The 24,231-nt window shown below is 36.6% G+C and overlaps 2 protein-coding genes across 13 annotated transcripts; both read right to left on the bottom strand.

Annotated features, from left to right (window-relative positions):
* Window positions 1-333: 333 nt before the first annotated feature.
* On the bottom strand, window positions 334-2,956 carry crebzf (CREB/ATF bZIP transcription factor). Of its 4 annotated transcripts, XM_083568246.1 has the most exons (5): window positions 2,771-2,954; window positions 1,674-2,225; window positions 1,413-1,573; window positions 1,162-1,235; window positions 334-746 (listed from the first exon to the last, which is right to left on the bottom strand). In XM_083568246.1, the coding sequence occupies exons 2-3, from the start codon at window positions 2,177-2,179 to the stop codon at window positions 1,525-1,527; spliced, it is 555 nt and encodes a 184-aa protein (XP_083424372.1). In that variant the 5' UTR covers window positions 2,180-2,225; window positions 2,771-2,954; the 3' UTR covers window positions 334-746; window positions 1,162-1,235; window positions 1,413-1,524. The 4 variants fall into 4 exon arrangements, with proteins under 4 accessions (XP_083424372.1, XP_083424369.1, XP_083424371.1 ...); XM_083568243.1 differs by having other exon boundaries at window positions 1,413-2,225; window positions 2,771-2,956; XM_083568245.1 differs by having other exon boundaries at window positions 1,162-1,573.
* Window positions 2,957-5,732: 2,776 nt separating this feature from the next.
* sytl2a (synaptotagmin-like 2a) lies at window positions 5,733-22,882 on the bottom strand. 9 transcript variants are annotated; one of them, XM_083568221.1, is made up of 19 exons: window positions 22,644-22,882; window positions 22,466-22,502; window positions 20,125-20,360; window positions 18,218-18,369; window positions 17,144-17,267; window positions 16,380-16,434; window positions 16,125-16,296; window positions 11,963-13,147; window positions 10,782-10,886; window positions 10,622-10,675; window positions 10,217-10,302; window positions 9,224-9,340; window positions 8,932-9,101; window positions 8,625-8,727; window positions 8,381-8,539; window positions 8,080-8,173; window positions 7,906-8,002; window positions 6,501-6,706; window positions 5,733-6,029 (listed from the first exon to the last, which is right to left on the bottom strand). In XM_083568221.1, exons 3-19 carry the CDS (start codon window positions 20,223-20,225, stop codon window positions 5,890-5,892), a joined length of 3,120 nt encoding a protein of 1,039 aa, XP_083424347.1. In that variant the 5' UTR covers window positions 20,226-20,360; window positions 22,466-22,502; window positions 22,644-22,882; the 3' UTR covers window positions 5,733-5,889. The 9 variants fall into 9 exon arrangements, 7 of the variants coding, with proteins under 7 accessions (XP_083424347.1, XP_083424351.1, XP_083424346.1 ...); XM_083568225.1 differs by lacking the exon at window positions 11,963-13,147 and having other exon boundaries at window positions 22,644-22,858; XM_083568220.1 differs by lacking the exon at window positions 22,466-22,502 and having other exon boundaries at window positions 22,644-22,858.
* Window positions 22,883-24,231: the final 1,349 nt, after the last annotated feature.

Genomic DNA, 24,231 nt, shown 5'->3' with positions numbered 1-24,231 from the left:
CATTTTACAGTGTCCCAATTTTTTTTTTATTTGGCTTGTAATTGTTTTTGTTCTGATGCACAGATTAGGGTTATTTTGTTTATTTAACGAATTGCTGTATCACAGCAAAACACAATCATACTCCAAACAGATGGAGTGAAAGCACCTTTATATATCTGGGCAAAAAGCTTTATCACAGAAAAGGCTTGTCCCTTAAATTTCCAGATTACCACTCTTTATCCACTTAGAAAAGAAGGAGGATAATACTTGAGGAGAATGAAGAAACTGCTGTTTAAAAAGAGAAGAGGAGAATGGTTAATATAGTTCAAAATAACAAAGCAATGTACATTAAAGTGTTGACAAAAAATAGGATTTATTTGCAGATACTGATTCAAAATCCTAAACAGTCTTTGGATTTCAAATACAGTGACTTCTATACAATGCACTTCTTAACAAAATACAATCACACTTTGCCAAAAAAAGTAATCCATGTCATCTGTTTGTGAGGGTAAGGATGAAGCTGAAGCGCTTCTTTAACACATACACTGTTTGCTGCAATAGTTTGCTAGTAGGCTCAAAAGGCCAGGAGCTTTAACTCCTCGCTGATACTAGAACAATGCATTTTTTATATGAAAGAAAATGCAACACGATGGAGTACCAGTAAAAGCGTTAACTTACACTGATTCTTGTACTACCTTTTATAATTTACCAGGCCATGTTGCAAGCTGCTGGTCCCGTTTCTTCAGCTTTCCCCCACAGCAAATCCACTTTAGCATAAAGAAAAATAAGGGGCTCCATGAAAAATGTTCTTCAGCAAAGCAGTGACATTTCAAAAAGGGCTTCATTTGAGCAAAAAAAGATTTGCTTTAATTGTCCAAGTACCAATTCAGCCACACCAATTACCACTTATTGTCAGAATGCCAAGACACCCTTTGTGAAACATCACCCATTTACATGATTTAAAACAAATGTACAATGAGTACTAATTAGCCCTCCTATAGTGTTCACAAGCTAGCTGCTGCATGAGTCATTAGCATGCTCCAAAGTGTTGAATTAAATTCAGATAGTTTCAATTACAAGCTTATTTACAAGGTCATTTTTTGTGTATACTGTGCCATGAACTTTGCAGCACATCTCAGGAGAAACTGTTTTCTGTGCAGTCTTCAACATCTTGATCCTTACCATAGGTTCCGGTTGTCATGGATGCTCTGAGATCCAGTCACCCCACATGGCAGACCAAGCACCTAGGAAGAAAACTGTCAACAAGTTTAGCAGTAACTTGTATTTAAACCAGTTTCTATATACATGCCATGTGTCTATTTGTACAGTTAATTTGTCATTTGACAACTACTGCTGTGACGTCCAACACGCTGCTCATTACATTAGTTCAGTCTCAGGAAAAAACGCTGAAACGGCAAAATACTTGACCCTACATTTTATGTGATGCGCTCGCGCGCTCTGCGCACTTAGTGCAGAACTCCACAGAGACATGGTCTTTATCCACATGCAGACAGACACCACCTGCAGCATCCTTGTCCTCCACCTTCACTTTCTTCCTAGGCATGGCGTAATCGTGGTCACTCTCGTTGTTCTCCTGGAAAAGTGAGGTAGAGAATTTCATGCCGCTCACACCGCTCAATCTAGACAAAAGCTGCGCCAACATGCTCTCATTGGCCAACACAGCTCTCAAGTACCTAGTCTCATTTTCAAGTTCTTCCACTCTTTTGCTCAGGCTGCCGTTCTCCTGCTTGAGGATCCGGTTCTCCGACGTCAGCGTGCCAACTCGCTGCTCTAAGCCATTCAAATATTCTTTCTTCCTTAGCCGATTCAATCTTGCCGCAAGTGCGTTTTTATTGATGTTGCGCCCAGACAGGTCTTGTAGGTTCTGCCTCCGAGTTGAAACCCTGCTGCGGGATACGCTCACTTCAGATTCCCGATCCAGCTTGTCTTTCGGACTTGAACCGAGGTCTTCTGTGCCGATGTCTTGAAAAGGAGAGAGCACATCGTCTTCTAAAGCCCAGTTGAAGTCGGAGTTTAGGAGCTCATCTAGGCCCCAGTCGTTCGAATCACTTTCTGGAGACAGGTGCTCGGTCGGGCTTTCAGAATCGATCTTAAAGGCACCGTCACATTCCTCAGAAGAACCTGAGCACATGGTGTCCCCGCCTTTACTGGCAAGTCTTCCTCTTTTCCGGGTGACCATTAGGGAATTCTTATTGGGCCGATGAAATCCCTTGTATAATTATAGTCTGAAAGACAAAAAGAGTAATAATAGCGTTAGAATATTATTGTTGTAGATTATATACGTGCACATTTCTATACTAAAAAGCATGTGGTTTTTAAAATGCATTGTTCCAAGGCAACTACAAGTTGCAAACGGCTTAGCTATTCATGAGGACTGCCATATTTACAAGCTTCATGCAGACAAGAACTACAAATAACACGTAAAATGTAAATGTGTAAATCTTCAGACATATTAGCATGCACCAGTGTCTTATCACTGAATTCTATGGCTTACAGCTAACTGGCTCTCGCCACAAACAGAGAGAAAAGCTAACCGCCTTTGAATTTGCACTAGGTAAATAAACCTTAATCTTAGTTAATTCGGTTTTGTTATTACCTCAAAAAAAAAATTCTAAATTACAATTAAAACATAATCCGTCCGCTTTGTTGACAGGCTAATTCCTTACGCTAGTTTAGTTCCTGTAGGCCGCATGCGGACGCCATTACTGTGGCGTGATGCAGCATTTTTAACCGCAAACTCCACAAATCGACTCGAAAATTATTTACTCACCTTAGGAGCTCTATCAAGCACTGTTCAATCCGTATTATTTAACGCAAAAAAAATTCTTAGAAAAATACAAAAAAAAAAAAAAACCTCCTTCACAACTCCGGCAGCGACGACGCTCCAAACGCGACAGACCAACAACGTCCTGCGTGCGCTCGGGCCTAAAATGGCGCGACTGGAAATCTCGCGAGAAGGAAGCAAAAGCAATTTGGACGCAAGTTCCTCTCACCGCCTCTTCTGAGCCCTACTCTTGTGTTAAAATCGTTCATATTACGAACTATAAAAATCTATACACCGTTTTTGTTTGTTTGTTTGTTTGTTTTTTTTTTTACATTTTTACGAGCGTATTCTATTTTATATTAATTCTATTTGTCTTTAGGGCTCTGAAGCAGGCAACATTAAATATAGACATACTTATAAACTTCGTTTTATGTACAGAAATCTAATTTATTAATAATGATCTATTAGAATTTTAACGTATTTTGTCTAACGGGGGAAAACAACTGACATTTTAATGCTTAATCGTTAGATGTCGCTGTTTCTTCCTATATAACAGGCACCTTTGGTCAGTATTTTTATGTTTAGTAATGTATCATCTGCAGTAGGGTGAGTTTGATATATTAGTTGTAACCACACAAAGCCAAATCCAATTGTAATAAAGCCTTGTTATTATACCAAATTATACTAAAACTTTAGACATTTACCATTTGCTTTCTAGAAAAATAGATTACCTCAACTAAATAAACGCTAATACAATTTACATAACTTCATCTAAGTCTCCACCTCAACCATGAGTGTCATGTCCTCCTACTACAATTATCATACCTCCATCTCTTTCTCAAACAATTTCTCCTCTTTTTATAATGTAATTTACTATCTGCAATATTTACATTTATTGTAATATACTTATTAATTCTATTGTTCCAGTGTATTCCCTCTTTTGTAATTAATGTATTAATGTTTGCTAGAATATGTATGGTTCTCTTTGTTATACAGTGAGTAAAATAAGTATTTGAACACCCTGCTACTTTGCAAGTTCTCCCACTTAGAAAGCATGGAGGGGTCTGAAATTGTCATCGTAGGTGCATGTCCACTGTGAGAGACATAATAAAAAAAAAATAATCTAGAAATCACAATGTATGATTTTTTAACTATTTATTTGTATGATACAGCTGCAAATAAGTATTTGAACACCTTAGAAAGTCAATGTTAATATTTGGTACAGTAGCCTTTGTTTGCAATTACAGAGGTCAAATGTTTCCTGTAGTTTTTCACCAGGTTTGCACACACTGCAGGAGGGATTTTGGCCCACTCCTCCACACAGATCTTCTCTAGATCAGTCAGGTTTCTGGCCTGTCGCTAAGAAACACGGAGTTTGAGCTCCCTTCAAAGATTCTCTATTGGGTTTAGGTCTGGAGACTGGCTAGGCCACGCCAGAACCTTGATATGCTTCTTACAGAGCCACTGCTTGGTTATCCTGGCTGTGTGCTTCAGGTCATTGTCATGTTGGAAGACCCAGCCTCGACCCATCTTCAATGCTCTAACTGAGGGAAGGAGGTTGTTCCCCAAAATCTCACAATACATGGCCTCATCCTCTCCTTAATACAGTGCAAGTCGCCCTGTGCCATGTGCAGAACAACACCCCCAAAGCACGATGCTACCACCCCCATGCTTCACAGTGGGGATGGTGTTCTTGGGATGATACTCATCATTCTTCTTCCTCCAAACACGTTTAGTGGAATTATGACCCAAAAGTTCTATTTTGGTCTCATCTGACCACATGACTTTCGCCCATGACTCCTCTGGATCATCCAAATGGTCATTGGCAAACTTAAAACGTGCCTGGACATGTGCTGGTTTAAGCAGGGGAACCTTCCGTGCCATGCATGATTTCAAACCATGACGTCTTCGTGTATTACCAACAGTAACCTTGGAAACGGTGGTCCCAGCTCTTTTCAGGTCATTGACCAGCTCCTCCCGTGTAGTTCTGGGCTGATTTCTCACCTTCCTCAGGATCATTGAGACCCCACGAGGTAAGATCTTGCATGGAGCCCCAGTCCGAGGGAGATTGACAGTCATGTTTAGCTTCTTCCATTTTCTAATGAACAGACAGTGGACCTTTTTTCACCAAGCTGCTTGGCAATTTCCCTGTAGCCCTTAACAGCCTTGTGGAGGTGTACAATTTTGTCTCTAGTGTCTTTGGACAGCTCTTTGGTCTTGGCCATGTTAGTAGTTGGATTCTTACTGATTGTATGGTGTGAACAGGTGTCTTTATGCAGCTGACGACCTCAAAAAGGTGCATCTAATTTGGGATAATAAATGTAGTGGAGGTGGACATTTTAAAGGCAGACTAACAGGTCTTTGAGGGTCAGAATTCTAGCTGATAGACAGGTGTTCAAATACTTATTTGCAGCTGTATCATACAAATAAATAGTTTACAATCATATACTGTGATTTCTGGATTTTTTTAGATTATGTCTCCCAAAGTGGACATGCACCTACAATGACAATTTCAGACCCCTCCATGATTTCTTAGTGGGAGAACTTGCAAAATAGCAGGGTGTTCAAATACTTATTTTCCTCACTGTGTGTGTGTGTGTGTATATATATATATATATATATATATATATATATATATATATATATATATATATATATATATATATATATATATATATATATATATATATATATATATATATATATATATACAAACAAATAAACAAAATAGGGATTCCAAACCCACTCAACACATCTAAATAAATAAAGAATTAAAAGGACTATGTTGTTTTATTAGGCATATACGTATAGGGAGATTGTGATTTTTTTTATAGTGCACATATTTTGAGACTAGGTATGGAAGATGTTATTGCTTAGTTTAAACACTGGCCAACTCTCTGTTGAATTTCTTGACAAAGATCGTCATATGCACAACTGCTGTGATTTGTTAATGATAGAATATAAAAAATACAGTACTGTATATATTTTAATATTATACAACAGGTAATACGAACAGCTTTTCAGTACATTTCCATACATAGTATAGTGTTCACACAGTCATGCATATTTTCTTATAGGACATATGTATGTATATTGCACTTTTTCTGAGCCCAACTCTTGAACTGTTATTGTCTTGCTATGACAAACATCCTCAAAGGTACAGTGTCTTCTACCCATTGGTTATTTGATTCAATCATTCTTCTCCACAATTCAGATTCCACAGAGTTAGAATCCATCCACTTTACCTCAGTGCCATGACTTTTACCTGACCAGAGAAAAAAAAAAAGGACAACATTCTCTTACAAACCTTCACAATATGCTACAATTAAATTATACAAGAGAGCTAATAAATGCTTGAGTCTGATCAGTCAAAAGGTGTTGATCAGTGCTGTAATAGCATTGCTTGTACTGTAGCCTAATTTATGTTTATATAATGTGTTTATTCGAATATTTCAGAATATGGTTTGTTGTATACCGGGGGTTTCTGTAAGTACACAGTTATTCTGAATGTTCTAAAAAAAAAAAAGTATAACGTGTCACTGCTACAGTAAAGTTTTAAACTTTGCATTTGACAAGTGTTGGATAAAAACAAGAGACTGTTAAAGAGATGACTGTTTACTAGACAAATTGGATAAATAGGATCTATAGACAATCCACAACATTAAACAGAAGACAAAATGCAAGTAAACCTTGTTGTGAAAAAATAATTTTGAGTTTAGGCAAAAGTGTTTCCCACCTGTCCCTAGGCTAAGCCTCGTGCCTCCTAAGAAGTGATTACTGAGCCGATCGTGGTCCCACACAGTGAGTTCAACACAGGTGTCTTGCAGGTCCTCTGGTTTTATGCCTTCATAGACCATAATGTGGTTAAACACTGGGTTTGCAGTCCTCTTCACAACCTGAGTTTTCTGTCGTTTCTTCTGAGGGTTGTCTGGAAATATTGAGCTGAAAGCCACAATATATGGTACATGAACAACTGCCAAATTAGCGATAAGCCTCAAATACACAAACAGTATATCACACACATACACCAACCAGGCATAACATTATGATCACCTGCCTGAAAGTCCACCTTTTGCTGCCAAAACAGTCCTGACCCATTAAGCATTAACAGAATTAACTTCTTCAGCAATTTGAGCTACAGTTGCTTGTCTGTTGAATCTAAAGACACAGGCCAGCCTATGCTCCCCACCTGCATTACTTGAGTCTCTAGTAATGAATAAATCAACACTGGTACGCAAGATTACAAACTTAATATAAATATAACCCTTGAATTCTACAAGCTTGGAAGTGCTAATTTAAGTATTTCAGGAAGGGGCCTTGTAGGCAAGCATCAGTGTTTTGAATCTGATACGTGCAGCTACTGGAAGCCAGTAAAGGGAGCGCAGCAGTGGGGTGGTATGGGAGAACTTAGGCTGATTGAACACAAGTCGTGCAGCTGCGTTTTGGATCATTTGCAGTGGACGAATAGCATTCAGGGGAAGACCTGCCAGCAGAGAGTTGCAGTAGTCAAGTCTTGAAATGACGAGACTGAACAAGCACCTGGGCAGCCTGTATGGACAGAAATGGTCGAATCCTTCAGATGTTATAGAGAAGAAATCGACAAGAACAAGCAACATTGGCAACATGTGGGAAGAAGGACAGTTCATTGTCCATAGTGACCCCAAGGTTACGAGCAGTGGCTGAAGGAGGGAGCAGAGAGTCATGAAGTATTATTTGGAGATCATGACCTGGAGATGAATCACCTGGGATGACCAGCAGTTCTGTTTTGCTGGGGTTGAGTTACGCTTGCCTATTTTTCCTGCTTTTTAACACAAACCTTAAGGACAAACGGTTCACTTGCCGCCTAATATATACCACCCACTAACAGGTGTCATGATAAAGAGATAATTAGTGTTATTTACTTCACCAGTCATAATGTTATGCCTAATCAGTATATATGTATTTATATCTCTCCGTCTCTCTTTCTCTCGATATATATATACAGTGTGTGTGTGTATAAAAAAAAAAAATATATATATATATATATATATATATATAAATAAATAAAGAGAGAGAGAGAGAGAGAGAGAGAGAGAGAGCATAATGCAGACAAAATATTCTATATCCAAAGAAATCCCAGAAAATAAATGGAGTAAACGAACCATTTTACAAAGGGGTCTACAGTCCTTCTTTTGAATGGTAGATTTGTACATTCCTTTACCCAGATCTGGATCTCACCAGTCTGGGTAGTCTTGTTACCTACAACCACAGAAAGCACTAAGTGAATTATTTCATATTGCATTTATCTGCACAACCACTGATGTTTGAACTCTTACTTTGAGTCTGCAAAAGAAAACGCAAAGATATTCTTATATCTCCACACATTTCCATGTTGTGGCTAATGTTCTTTGGACTGGATGGAGTTTGAGTCTAGGAGTAAAATAAGCAAACACATTATTTCAGGTACAATCTATCGCTGCATTTCTAAAAAGATACGTCTGAATAAAATTGTTTCTTATTCTGCAAAATCAGCTTTCTGGTTTTCTTTAAGCCATCCCTGCATGCAAAAGTAATCTAAAAATATCTACAAAAACTAATGTAAACTAAGAGTATGTTTATTGTTCTAAAAAGCCTTACCCTTCCTTTAAGGGGAAAGTCCATCATGTTTGTATTATTGTCCCAGTCAGACAAATCCACATTTGCCTCCCCAAGAAAACTGTTTCTCCCAAACGTGTCATGATGCCACACTGAGATATTTAAAGTGTGGAACTTTAAACTCTCCAGTTTTGTCTTATACTGTTTGGAAAGGAGGATATATCAGTTTTAATATATACAAAAAAAAAAGTACAAACTACCATGCAATTTTAAACCCAGTTCATACCCGTAGAATTTCATTATAAGTAGGATTCAGAGTCTTCTTCTTCACAGATGTTTTCCTCTTCCCCAGCTTTGCTTTGTCAGGTAAAAGATAACACTTGACATATCTAAACCATGTAAAAGAAAACATCTCAATATATAAGATATATTTAAACACCATCTCTATACATACACCAGTTTATATCAGTTTTGGTATTCTGTTTTTTGCTAACAAAATATTAATCTATGTGAGAGCTGGAATCTTAATTTTATACTAAAATGATATTTGTGTCAGGGTGTGTTTAGGTAAAGAAAAGCACTGATTCACTCACGGGTCTGAACGGTTCCTCTTAGGCTCTGCCACTGCCAAATCTCTGCACTGGACTATAAAAATGTGGAGCTCTCCCAGTTTATTCACATAATTAATGGCAAACTGGATTGATCCCTTAATATCCACGTGTCCAAAATCTGTCCCATAAATATTCGTTACACTGCCGCTGACCTTCATCAACACAAGTCACTCAGTGTTAGTCACTGCACTAATGAATCATGCATATATTGTATATTAATGTACATCCGATCAAATAGTTTTGCTGCATGAATTGATATGGATTAATAACATACAGAAGACATGGAGGCGTGGCCAGAGGAGGCACTGGTGTTAGTATTTGTGCTGCTTTTCCTCGGTCTTTCCGAATAGAAACTATTCACCGACAGACAGTCACTTTCTCCCCCGTTACCCTGAATTAGATACAGGAGGACAAGAAAAAAAGTAAAAACAAATACAGTGATGATGCCTAGGCTTGTGAAATACAGTTGAAGTATCACATACAACGTTTTGTGTGTGTGTGTATACATACATACACACACACACACACACACACACACACACACACACACACATACATGCACACACACGCACACACACGCATACACACACACACGCACACACACGCATACACACGCATACACACACACACACGCACACGCACACACAAAACGTTGTACATGATACTTCAACTGTATTTCACAAAATAAATGTAAAATGATATATATATTATGTCAAATGTAAATATATTTAAGATGAAATTAAATAAAAATGCATTATAGTTGCTTCATTTGTACCCTACAACATTATTAAGCTTCACTTTACACCTTTAGATCATGGAAATGTATACTACAGTACTTTCTTTCAATCATACATCAATTTATAATGTTTTTACAAATGAAGTATTTATATTAAACTTGTGTCTTGTGCTACATTGCATGGTAATTAAATGCATAGGTTTACATTTGAATAAAAGGGAGAACAAAAACATGCTAATGCATATTCCTTATTTAAAAAAGAAAAGGAAATGAATGGTGGCAGATAAATGGCTATGCAGGGTAGTATAGAGATACAGGAGATCAGTAAGCTATGTTAAATATTAAGCTAAGGTCTGATTAAGAATGCCAATTGATTGACAATTTATTGTTAACATGTGCATAATTAAAGAAAAATAGATTTTAAGTTAAAAGGTATTTTACCACTCTTTCACCTCTTTATGGTTCTTTGACAAAGCATGCAGCACTTTCACCATTCACTGAAACTGATGCTCAAGCATGTCTCTTGATTACCTGCTCATGCATAAAAGCAGGTACAGAGACACTCAGCCTCTTACTCTTCTCTGGGTCCAAGACAGCAATGCTGAGTGAATAAGGAGCTGCAGATATGGAAAAGAGAACAGAACTATTGCATTATGATGCTAATTTTTTCATAATTTACATTGACAGAATAATGCTGTTTCTGACTTATAGTGCAAGGAAAGTATTTTTTAATGCCCAGTAATTTGATGCTTTACTTATAACCATTACCTACATTTCTTGCACTTATATATATGTGTGTGTGTGTGTGTGTGTGTAATAAATATATATATATATATATATATTCTTTAATGGAAATATATACAATTTAATTCATCAGTCTTTCTTTATTATAAATAAAATTTAAAGAAAACTTCTGGAGATTTATAAAATATTTACCTTTTTGCACTGTCTGTATTACACCACTCCTCGGTTCATTGTTCCATCTTTCATCTTGGTGTTCACCTTTGCCAATATCTAGTTAGTATTTAGCATATGATCAGTCATGGCCTATGGAGCAATACAGTTATTTAAAATGTTCTACTATCAAGTTACTCACTTGAAGGCAGGGTTGCCAGATCCTCTAAACTCTTTGAAATCGAAAGGGGTCTGACACTGGCTTGGTTTTGTGCTGTTCTTACTAGGTTAGGATCTTCATTGCCATCTGCAAGAAATGAAGAAAAAAAAATGATGTATGATTAATTCATAGGTTTATATCTTTGCCAAGCAAAAAGGATGATTGATTATTACGCATGCAAAAAGTACTGTGGAACAAGCAAACCTTTTCAAAAGTAAATAAAAAAAATATACATAATCAGCAGCTATAAAATGACGGTGTTTTTAGTTCACCAATGGCGTTAACTTAAACTGATGGAGTTTTAATTTTAGAATTTATGCTGAAATCTGCATTAGTGAATTGGCTTTAACATAAATGTGACCAAATCATTTTATCACTCCTTTTTTAAATAAATCTAATTGTTTTTACTACTGACTGGACCAACAAAATTCGAGCTCACAGGCTGAACTTGTCCGAGATTGAGACCAGGCTTCAGCTGATGTGCTGCTGGAGGAGTAAAGGGTGATCTCTGATTCAGGCTGACCTTGCCCAGAGGGTGACATGTGTTCAGAACTCTCACACACATGCACACCAGCCCATTCTTGTTCGTCTTTTTGGTCTGAAACTCCAGACATGTTAGTGTTCTCAGTTAAGCTTGGGGAATCCTGACACTTCAGGTGAATGGAAGGCCTGGTTAGAGAGGGTTTGTTCTCCAAATCATCGAGATGCATTTGTTCTGTGAGCACTACTGGTGTTTTATCCTCAATGCTTTCTCCTGATATTTTAGTGGTTGTCTTTCTATGCTGCCCAGGCAAATAATGCACTTGACTAGACTGTTTAATATTTGTTTTGTCTATGCATTGTACTTGGAGCCTGGGATTGGGGAGATGTAAGCTGGCAATGTATGTTTTTCTCAGGTGTATTTCCTGAAAAAGACAGGAGATGCTTCTCTTGCATCTCATCTAACATTTTCTCATCTTCCTCAGGACTTGACTCTTCCCCACTTAGTCCATGTGGTTTCCTGGTCTGTCCCTTGAATGTGCATTCCAAACCTTTCTTTTCAATTTTACTGAGATCTAAAGGCAAGGCTCCAACCTTTCTAGACTCCTTGATTCTAAACAACACTTTAGGCATGTTTCTTGGACTGGGTATTCTGGTTTGCTGAAGGATTTTCACTGTGTCACCTGTTAACTGGTCACTGTGATCCTGAAAGACAGGACTGATATTCCTAATCCCAGGTTGCAGGTGATTTGGGCTGGTACAAATTGGCTGGTTAAGACCTTGTTGAGAATGATGTTCACAGTCAGGAGAGCTGGAAATTATATTAAATATACTGTTTTCTTTCTCCCAGTATGCCTTGAGATCACTGGGGGTATCCTGCTCAGTACAAAAATTTCTGACTGACAGTAAAGGAGATTCCTTTAGTTTGGATAAAGGAATATCTCCCATTTGTTTTGTTGTTGAAATTTTTGACTCAAATGTGCTTTCTCTTTCAAGCTCATGCTCCTGTGGATTCTGATCAGGATCAAAAGATGACGTTTTCTCCAAAACAGATATATCGTTTACCAGAAATGGTATAACAGAAATGTTATCATCAAATCTTGCTCCATTATGTGAGTCAGAAAAACCTTTATATGACGCACAAACATCTCTGTATTTAGAAGGTTTTTCTTTTGATGATATCTTTTGCTCCGACACTTTCTCATTGATCACACTATTTTTGAAACTCAATACTTTTGGCCCTTTGTTCTCACTCTCCCAAAAAGACATCAGACCAGCAAGTCGGTTTTGTGATTCTTGGCATAGGCTTTCTCGTTGTTGTACATCATCATCAGCTATGTTGTTTGATCTATCTATTACAGAATGACGAAAATTTGCTTCAAATTCATCTGTTAAGATGTTCATCCCAGAAGCAGAATGTTGTGCAGAACATTCTAAAATAATGCTGTCTTGTTTGTCATCAGGTTGAAACACCTCATTTACTTCATCGTTACCTTGCACATATTCGGAAGTCTTAACTCTCTGGTCTTTTCTTAAATACAGCCCAGGTATTTTATCTTTTGGTGAGAGGTTTGCTTTTATTTTTCCTGGAATGTGAGATATATTTTCTGTGTCTGGAGAACCATGATCTTCAGGGCCCTCTCGGTTTTGTTCCTCTTGAACACCTGGCCCTCCATTTCCTTTGCCATTGTGTCTGGACATCATTCCAACCCACCCAAGTACCTTATAGATGGAGCTTTCATCCTCCTCTGTTAATGAATGGAATTGGCCCTCTGTGCTTAGTTGATTGACCTTACCTTCTTCTTCAAAAGGGTCAGAGTGCTCAGACACCTGCGAGGAACGAGGCACAGCAAGATCCTCATAATGAGCTGCAGAATAAACACTCAGATCAGGGAGTAGTCACTTAAAATAAATGCCTTTAAAGTATATACCCAGGCACACATTTCTTCATAGTCAGAATGTGCTAAAAAGCAGTGGTGGACAGTAACAAAGTAAATTGATTTTGTTTCTGTACTTAAGTAGCTTTTTTGCATATCTGTACTTTATTGAAATATTTCTATATTAATAATATATTCAAATATTTTAATATCATTCTATTACTAGATCGGTGTTCTAACAGTAAAAGAGTCTTTTAACATAAACCGAGTTGATTAAAGAAGAGTCTTGTGACAAAATTGATAAGAGAACATTATAGCCATTATAAATCATAGTACTTTGGATACATAAGTACAATAAAAAGCAAATAGGTTTGTACTTTAAAATGTACTTAAGTAAAAAGGAAGTGCTTTTATTGGACTGATATTTTAGCTAGTGCATCTCTACTTTAACTCAAATGCATGGATAGAATACTTCATCCACCACTGCTAAAAAGAGATCAGACATCTTCATTTGTGCTCTGATCTATAATAAGAATATTGTTCATACGTTTTTTAAAAATGGCTTAGTAGAACAAAAAATAGTAATACATAAGTAATACATTTGTGTTTTTAATTTGGCTTAAAATGTTTGTTTGAAATCCACAAGCAGACAGTAAATACACATTCCATGCAGGGCCATTTTACCAATCACTATACATACATATTGCATACATGCATGGAAAGGAATATACCCATATGCATGTTATGTAACCAAGCCAAGCAATTAGTATGGAGGAATGCATTGAATGAATAATGGTTGTTTAGACACCTGTTAAAACCCAGTGTGTCTAGTCTAAATACTAGGGGAAAGGTTATGTGGATTTACTAGACTTTAATACTATACAGAGTACATAACACGCTGAACAGTACAATCATTAAAAAAAAAGATATATTGAACTATCTGCGTGTCTAGACAGCTTGCAAGGTGGGGCTGTGTGGTGATAGTGCTTCTGTTATAAACTGTACCTTTAATCTTTCTACAGTCAGAGTACTCAAAAATCCTTTCTCCACCTTTTACCAAACTGCCCAATTCAAAGGAGTCAAAACTGAATGACTCAGCCTCTTAGAACTGGAGAATATCAGGAAAAATACAGCAGCACTGTGTCACTTTCCTTTATGCTGATTTTTTTCTTTTAAAAAAATAAATAAAATACTTAGTGATACAGGCACACACTACACATTTGTAGCCTTAACTTCATTTTGCCTTTTCTGAACATCCAGTCTTTGGCATCCATGAAAGTGAAATGCACCTGCTTACTATCTAGACATCCCAAATAGAAGCAGTCTAAATCAGAGAATGAGGGTGGACTGATGGAGCTTCAGGATGAAGAAAGGACTATCAGCAAAGTCACAGCTGGAGCTGCTGCCCTTAGTCCTACTGTGTGAATTTTCACCTAATGTAACTACCTGTTTATGAGTCACTGTTGCCATTCAAAACAGTCTTAGAAAAAATATAGCTGAAAAGTTTTTTGTAAGTGTTGGTTAGGGAAACTGGGTTATTGTAGGTGATTAATTATGATTGGTACAGATTATTACCGATTAATATGTTCGATCATCTTATCAGAGATGAGCGTTTTAAATAATTTAAACAAGCAATAGATGCAGTACATTTCCAAATATACTGCACATATGTTCATAGGTATCAAACACCATGTTTTAATTGTAAAATAAGATCAATAGTATTCATTTGTGAATCAAGCTTTAATGAACTGATAGTAATGCTTCAAAACTGATCAGTTAAATAGAACAAATACAATCAAAGAAGCCTTTAAATAACTTTGATGATCATCAGGTAGAAAAATTCCTGACTAGAACCCCATTGGGAAATAACAGCTCTATACTGATCTTAAGGGGCTGTGCATTCTGTATGTTCTGGTAATACATGGCCGCCTTACAGTCCTGATGCAGGTCTAAATTCCTCTAAATAATCCTCTCAGTACATGCCAGCTTTCCCTTTTTTTTACCGGATTCTACTAACATTCTTTCTGTCACCATCATCATATAAATTCCAACAACAGCCTATTTTGTTGTTTGCTTGATTATAATTCATTATGCCAAACTTTAAAAGTTTAATCCACAGACCTGTACAGAATGTCAAATATCTATATCTATATCTATATCTATATATATATATATATATATATATATATATATATATATATATATATATATATATATATATACACACATACAATTTTTATTCTTGTAGGCTCTCTATTAGAATGACTTTGGGATTTAAATTTGGGTTGAATAGGGGTGGAGTGGGGGCTTTTACATGTGATTCTGAACATGTATTTAAGCTCATTTTTGTTGCATAACAATGACAATCCTAGAAAATCCAAGAAAATTAACTTTCACACATATTTAGACCATACAAATAACTTTCAGTGCATAAATATTTAAAAAGCCTTGCCTGAGTGCCCAACATTGGCAACTTGGCTTTGCTGAGATACTCATTAGTAGCACCTTAACTATTGAGCCACCACTGAGCCACCAATAATGAACTAAACCTTTCACCAACTCAGAGATATAAGATAAAGAATAATGCATAAAGCTTAGGAAAGAGCATGCTTGAGTTGAGCCACCAAAGAAAACCAAAGAAAATTCCTAGATGAAGTTCACACATAGCATTCAGTTAAGATCAGTCAATCAGACTTACTGTGTGTGTATGCTAGGAAAACACTCTGAGATGGTCGCATGGCCCGCTCCAGCAAAAACACAACACATTAATTACAACACAACCTGACAGAAGAGTATACAACAGCCTTCAAATGCTTTTATACACGTTACTTGCAATAATATGAAAATTTGAGGGCTGCTATTTCATAATTTACTCTTCGCTCAAAATCTAGGCTAGGTATGAAAAACTTGAGTCTGAATTACAAAATCACAAAACTTTTTGCTTATGAGTGATGAGTTAGATTCTCACCCTTAGCAGGGATCTTTGGTGCCTGGCATGCTTTAGGCAATGATGACAGAGGCTGATCTGCAGGAGCCTGGTACGAGATCGTTGGTGTCTGCTGGATCCCTGCACCAGTTCGCAAATGTCCAACAGGAGATTCTGCCCCTATGGGCCTGCTGTTAAAAGGATTCTGTCTGGGCTATAAAAAATAAATAAATAAAAAAAAAAATCAGTCTTTTACATAGCATAAAAAACCAAAACAATTGAAGGCAGTATATGTACCTTTATCTGAGGGTTTGTGGAAGGTTTATATTCTGCCACTTCATAGTGATCCTCCCTGTTAAAGGAAGCTATGATTAATGTCAACTGTAAATTCAGTAGAAAATATTCGTCTCTCTAGAAAACTTGGCCACTACAGAACCCTTTACAACTGCAAGAAGAATTTTTTTTCTCCACAGTATAATGCAGTTATTCAACTTTTAAGTACAAAGACCTAACACACACACACACACACACACACACACACACACACACACACACACACACACACACACACACACACCAATTAAAAGACTATTTCAGTTGATTTACCCAGTTAATTAAAGCACATACACAGCTGTCCTCACAAACAATTATAATCATAAGGAAAGTTGTCAGAGATTAAATTCTTTTTACAGTCACATGCTGAGTATGACCCATAGGAAAGTGTTTGTGTCAGTCATGGGTTGTTACATTATTCACTGTTATTCAAACTTTTAAAAAAAAATTCTAAAATCACATCACCACAGTACTTTTGATCTTCATGAGGACAACGGGATAACTAAAATACTGCTACATTTGTGCTTAATGTACCAAGCTTTCAATCTAATGCTTCCCTATTGGCCGGATGTGGGGTCTGTGTAAGGTGCTGAGTGAGTCACTAATCAGAGAAAGTAGACTTCCTGAATCATACTGCTTAGATTTAATAACTTAATGATAAGAGAGAAAGCAGTGTTCTGAAATTGCTTTATTTAGTCAATATTATATGACTATAAATAAATGGTCACCTGTTATCATGTCCAACTGATGATGCTTCTCCGATTAATCCAGACAGTTCTGGTGGGATAAAGATGTCCTTGCTGGCAATTTTCAAAAAGTTTGACTTTCCTGGCCAAATCTGTGTGAGCTCCACTGAAAGACGAATATAAAACGTGTGATTCAGAGTAACGCAGCTAGATGCAGATGTCTAAAATAATCCTAGCAAAATCATAGTGTTCTGTTTAATAATGTAGTTCGATCCTGATCTTTGTTTCATACAGAAAACATTGTTGCTTATTATATGACCACAAGAAATTATTGAACCCATCTGATTAGTCAAAATGAGGTTTTTTTTTTTAATTATTATTATTCCTTAGAAACAAGTAATGTGGTAGAATATAGGGAAGCTTTTTATGTAGAAAGACTTTAGATTTGTGGAAGGACATGCCAGTGGATTTTCTTTTTAACAGTCCGTAGGTTTTTCAACAGCAGATCTTCCACCAGTAAGATTTTTTTTTACCAGGAGGTTTTTCACTAGTAAGATTAAAGAAAAGGGGGTCTGGCATGGGGTGGAATCTGGAAATAACTTATTTCCTGGACATTCCACAACAAGAAATGGATAAAAAGTCATTTTTAGGTTCTTTAATAATGTAATTAAATATCCTATTAAAAAACTTTGGGGTGGTAACATCATACATCAGACCACCCCTCCTGTTCCAGGAAACTACAATGGAACTCTTTGTTTTGTTGTAGTTTTTTGTTGTTGTTGTTGTTGTTGATAAATTTACCAGAAAGGCTTACAAGGGGCAACAGGTTTATCAATAGTATGTTGGCGGTTATATACCAAACGTTTTTCCTTTCATGCGGGCAAATATGATGTGAAATGGATAAAAACAGATACCTATACAGATAGGTGGCATTGTTTACCACCCCTAGACCTTTATATGTTATGTTCTGGAATGTCAAACACTAGTGTAAATAGATGTCCTGTAACTGAAGATGTCTGTGATCATTTCCCAGCACTAATTCACATTTACACTAAGAAGAAAATCAAACGGCGATCTAACATTCAAATTGAGTTGACGCTGAAGTGAACAACTCACTTATTGTTACAGGTTTCCTGCGTGACATGGACGCTTTAATAATGTCGCAGGCATTTGTCTTGTCTCTGTGTCTGTTTGACTTGGTCTCGTAAAACCATTCTCCTGTCAGGTACTTTAGTTTGCACTTATCTCGCTCAGTCTTCTGCAGCTTTCTGTGTGGGGGGGAAAATAAGACATGTTACAACTGAGACAGGCATGTTTCAACAGAGATACTTGATTATTGTTTTTGCCATTTTTCTTTGGAACAGCTGCCATAAAGACATTTAAACAGTATGAGGCTCGGGTTACACAGCCAAGTATTTCAGTGTTTCGGGGTTGTCTCCACAGCGCTGAAGTGTTTTCTTATGATCTAAATAGTTCTGCGAATGGAATATGTATTTTGTATCAAAGAAAGCATACACGGTCAAAGCAGAAAGCAAATTTGTCCACATAAAGTACAGTACATATTTCTTTATACTGTGTGCAGTCCGTAGCAAATTCTCATCAGAAAAAAAAGAAACTAAATTAAATTGTGTCTAAGCTGAACTAAATCTTAGTTTTATACTTTCATGGTAATGTTTTTAGCTTCATGCATCAGCAAGGACTGCTGCTCTATAATGCTTTATGTGCCTGCATCCATGAAACAATGTACTCCTGGAAGACCCAATTTTCAAGATTCAGACCATAAGAACATGACTCTCACAATGACCTTTACAAAACCGGTTTAACATAAGAAAGATTGGGCTAAAATATTAAACTCTACAGTAATTGAGTAATTACTTTAAATAATAAACTACTGTCACCATGACTGCGATAAAGCAGTCAACGAAGCCTTAAGACAAAGAATGAATGAATATCAAGTTCACACATTTTTTAATCCCCAAAAGCTATTGGCTAGTCTTGCAATGAAATTAACTTCTCAAATGTCTTAGAGATAAACAGGAGAATCCAGACTAAGGAGAAACAAGAAAGTGTAATCTAATCTAAATTACACAGAACAACTTTGAACTTCTTGATTCAATAAACAAATTATGTAAAACATTTCAAAAATCAGCCAGGACCTAGAAAGTTCATTAATTAAAGATATTTAGAGAAGTATTTGAGGTTCAGAGGTGCACAGCTTTGACAGTAGTTCTACTGTTTCTATAGTAGCAGCTAATTTAAAGGAACTTCAATGGTGAATGAGCCACATAATTACACTATACATTCAAAAGTTTAAGGTTACAGGACCATAAGATACCCCTGTTTTTATTACTAAACATACCATTCCACATTTAGTCCACATTTTTCTGTTATTAAAAAAAATAATAATAAAAAAAAAAATTTTACCAACAAAGGCTTTAGTAAAGTCAGGTAGTGATATGACCATATCTTTATGGAGCTGGCTTTGTGCACAGGGCCACTTTCATGATGGAACAGGTTTTGGTCTCATAGTTCAAGCGAAGAGAGAAATTAATTCTACTGCATACAAAGACATTCTACGAAATTGTGTGCCTCCAGCTTTGTGGTAACAGCTTGGGGAGGAACTACATATGGCTGGAAATTATTTTTGAAGATGTAGTGAAATATCTAGGAAGTATGAGTCACAGATAAGTACAATATAAATCATGTGAAGCTTCCAGTACGGGACAGGACTATTTAAGGACATGTTTATTTTTGAAGGAAGCTTTGTAACAGTCATAGCTACAACGGTCCCTCCACTTCGTGCCACAAAACTTTGTATTGAGGTTCGCAAGCTGCATTTCCTTCAATGCAATGTGAGGGAACTTATGCTTATAATTGCCATAACGTAATAAATAATCGATACAATATAAATTGACATTCAATGTCTTATATACACAATATATCATGTATTTCTTTCATACAATACATACAAGAAGAAAACATTTAAAATTTACAAACTCTTGTATTTAAGTTGAAATTCTCACTTGATTCGCTGCTCCTCTGCATGTTTCAGCTCAGCGTCTCTCTTCAGAACTGACAGGATCATCTCCTGCTCCTCCTCAGTCAGGTAGCTCAAGTCAATCATGATGATTGCAGGAAAATGTTTAACATAGACAGCCACTGGTTCTGCTTCAGAGTGTAGACTGTTCTGGGATCAGTCTTTAAGCACCTGATGATCAGATATCTTCAGTTCAAGGTAACGACAGACACGGCAGCATCCCTGAAATTAAACAGAGGCCTTGTAAATCTCTCATTGAGTTAGATGTTGATCTCTAGGATTCATGTTCTTATGGTCTACATCCTGTTTATTCAGTCCTTCAAGCATACATGTTTTTTGATAAGAAATCACCATGTCAGAGAGTAATACAGACAACAGAGCAGTAGACCATTATAACAAACATTTTGACTCTGATCAGAAGCTTCCACTGCTGGGCCCTTGAGCAAGTCCCTTAACCATTAACTTAATAGGTGTATAACTGAGATAAGTGTAACTGGTTCTGAAGTAGGGCATCTGCCAAAGGTTAATGAGTATCAAATTAAATTATGTCATCAATACGTGTCTCAGTAACGTTAAAAAATCAAAACAAGACACAACAACGACTGTGGCTTCGACAAACAGCTCAACATCATTTATATAATTCCTTATAATACAAATCAGGCCATCCCATTCTCAGTGTCACATGAATTAAATTGCAGTTAATGGGCTTTTGAAAGAGTCAACTGTTGCTTATATAAAAATTTTTATAGAAAAAAAAAATTTTAAAGTGTGCTCATTTTTAAAATGTATTTTTTTGTATTAGTCACAATACAGCACAACATACAAGATTTGACACGGAGCATGTGATGTGCCATTATCAGCTGACCTTTAGAAGGAAAATGTGAACCACCGTGGCATGCTCCAAAGTATTTTCTTTTGTTTTCTGTTATCAAAAACATGAAAAGGTCAGCCTCAAAAACAGAGAACTGGCTACGAAAGCCAAAATTGCACCCGAAGGATCGTGTTTATTTGCTTCATTTTAGGCATCCAATTACAGTCTGATTTGCATCTGATCCTGTTTGAAAGATACATTTGATCAGAGAGCCAGCATGGCCAATCAGACCAAATCCAGCATTCGTGCTCTCTGCAATTTTAAGTTCAGTCAATTCTGTTCAGAAGGAAGTGCCAGTGCTAATTGCCATTTCCTGCTTGGATAAGATCCTGACTGACTCACTTCCACAAGTTTCAACAAACATTCTTTGAAAGGCTTGACAAAACATAATAGAACTATGTAGTATATGTCTAAAGAGAGGAGTTTAAATGAGATTTTATTAAGAATTGCATTTGCTGGCTTTATACTAAACTTGTGATTACAGCCTTAATGACATTATATAGTAATGGCATACAATAAAATACTGTATTATGGAACTTGTAACTAAACATGGCACACACAAACTGTTTCTAATTGCGCTGGAATGAAAGTGTCGGATCTCAGAATCCCCTCTGAGACCAAACACCTCAGGAGTATACAATTTATAAAATTTGAGTATAAAATATGTTTACTAAAGACTACTTATGAGTATAGACTGACTGCAATGATGCTCATCAAAAATTCCACAAAAGCATTCACTCTGGTCTGTGAAATAAAGTATAAATAACAATGCCAAGCAGGGTTTTCCCAATAAAAATAGCTTCTCAATGCTGAGATCGTGAATAAGATCAACACGTTATGAGAGTGAACATAAGGGTGCAAGTTTGAGATAAGCCTGTGTAACTGTTATTCACTTTACACACTTATACTCACATTCATATACTCCAAAAGTCTTTCAAGGTACTCCAAGGAACTCATACATCTAGTTTCCAATCCAGAAGTGTTTATTGTAGATACAGGTAATCATTTATTTTATAATAAATATAGCATAGGTACGACGCAAACGGCAGGAATTTTAACCATCTGCAAGAGCATGTTATGACAGGATAGTCAAGTCAACATCCCATAGCAACTTTGTTTGTCTGTTTCGCAGTAACGGTCTTTCTTACTTTTTCTCTCTATAGCCTCAAACACTCTCTCACTCACTACAGGGACAACTTTCAAGATGGTCCTTAATACCTTGATGATGTCTCTTGGGATAAAAAAGAGATTTAATGGGATAAAAATAAAATCATCTTTTGTAGAAATTGTCTCATACCTTTCATACCTTTTAAAGATTTTAAACTGAAATTAAGTCTTTTTCAAGTGTGGAATGGAGCCATGTCCTATTTTTTTCTTTTATTTTTCTTTTTTTTTTTAAAGTGAAGAATTCAAGACTTCAGTAATGACAGTCATTGAAGCTGAATTTGGCCCTTACCTGTTAAAACATGGGCTTCTACTCCTGTTACAGCATGCTGCATATTTTACAACAGTAAATATTACAACTACAGCAGAGTCCATGAACAAATGCAATAAGCCAATAAATCACTACCCTACTGATTTATTGATGATATTTCAAGACAACTGATTTAATAAGTCAATTAGAAATAATTTACCTCTGGGTCCCATTTGGCTCCAATCTTTCAAAAAAAAAAAAAGGAGGAAAAAAGTAGAAGATTAATTGTCCTGGAGTTAAACATGCACTCCTGAAACTTCTGCTATAGCTGGAGTATAATAATCCTCTACTCATAAATAAAGCCTGGGCCTTATAATAAACTCATCCTACAACTCTACACAAACCATCAGGCCGAATGAAGCAAACGCGCTCAGAGATACAGGGGAAAGAGCTGATCTCAGGTCAGAGGAAATAAACCAACCAATCAGAAGCCAGTGGGCGTGGTCTTGTGAAGCCAGATACAATACCTGCATCAGCCTTAAAACCCGGAAGTAAGACTTTTCAAACTAAAACATCTATTTAATTTATTGCAATTTATCTTTATTTGTATAGAAATTAAAATTCAGCTTTGCAAACATGAATAGGTTATCAAATATGAATTTATACAGTTAATGCCTATAAGTTAATCCCTTATAAATGTATCACTAATGAGTGAGCCACTGGTGACAATGGGAAATGACAAACTCCCTGAGATGGTAGAAACCTTGAGAGGAACCAGACTCATCTGGGTGCCACCAAATGCCCATTCATTATAGTTCCATCATTGTTGAGTGGTGCCTTCCAGTCATGGGTCATTAAATACAAAACTGTTCATGCAAATTGCAGTCCTAAGCCAAATGAAGATGGGTTCTCTTTAAATCTATTTTCTCTCAAGATTTCTTCCTGTCACCAATGGCTTGGTCATTAGGGATAAGTTTCTAGAGACAAATTTTTTATTGAAATGTAAACTGATCAGGCATAACATTATGACATTATAACATTATGACCAGTAAAGTGAAAAACACTGATTAACTCAGTTGATGTGTTAGAAGCAGGAAAAATAGGCAAGCGTAAGAATTTGAGCGAGTTTGACATCGGCCACTTTGTAATGGCTAGACAATAAGATCATCTCCAAAACTGTGGTTCTTGTGGGATGTTCCCAGTCTGCAGTGGTCAGTATCTATCAAAAGTCATCCAAAGAAGGAACAGTGATGAAGTGGCAACAGGGTCATGTGTGGCCAAGATTCATTGATGCATGTGAGGAGAGAAGGCTGTTTCGTGTGGTCGAAACCAACAGAGGAGCTCCAGTAGCTCAAATTGCTGAAGAAGTTAATGCTGTTAACGCTCGATGGGTCAGGACTGTTTTGGCAGAAAAAGGGGAACAACACGTTATTGTCCAGGTGGTCATAATGTTATGATTAAATAGGGTATATTTGTAATTTATTTATTTCTATAAAGCTGCTTGAATGTTTTTAAAAGCACCAAAAATATGGATTGAATTGAGTTCCTGAACTTATTTAATTTGATCCAATTGGCATTATTTTCAGGCTTGCAACACATTCAATTCAAGTGACCAATCAAACAAATAAATCACTTAATGTTCAAAAATACAACTTTGTTGATTGAGATATTTAATATCATAATAAAATAATAAAAAATATCACACACCCATGGACTCACTATGAGAACTAACTAAGAACTAACTAAGAACTAAGTACGTTTGTTCCAATGTAGTTCATGTTCCAGCCTACAAATCCAGAGAGTACAAT

Source organism: Silurus aristotelis (assembly GCF_946808225.1).
Source record: "Silurus aristotelis genome assembly, chromosome: 18".
Lineage (NCBI taxonomy): Eukaryota > Metazoa > Chordata > Actinopteri > Siluriformes > Siluridae > Silurus > Silurus aristotelis.
This window is presented reverse-complemented; position numbering and strand designations above follow the sequence as displayed.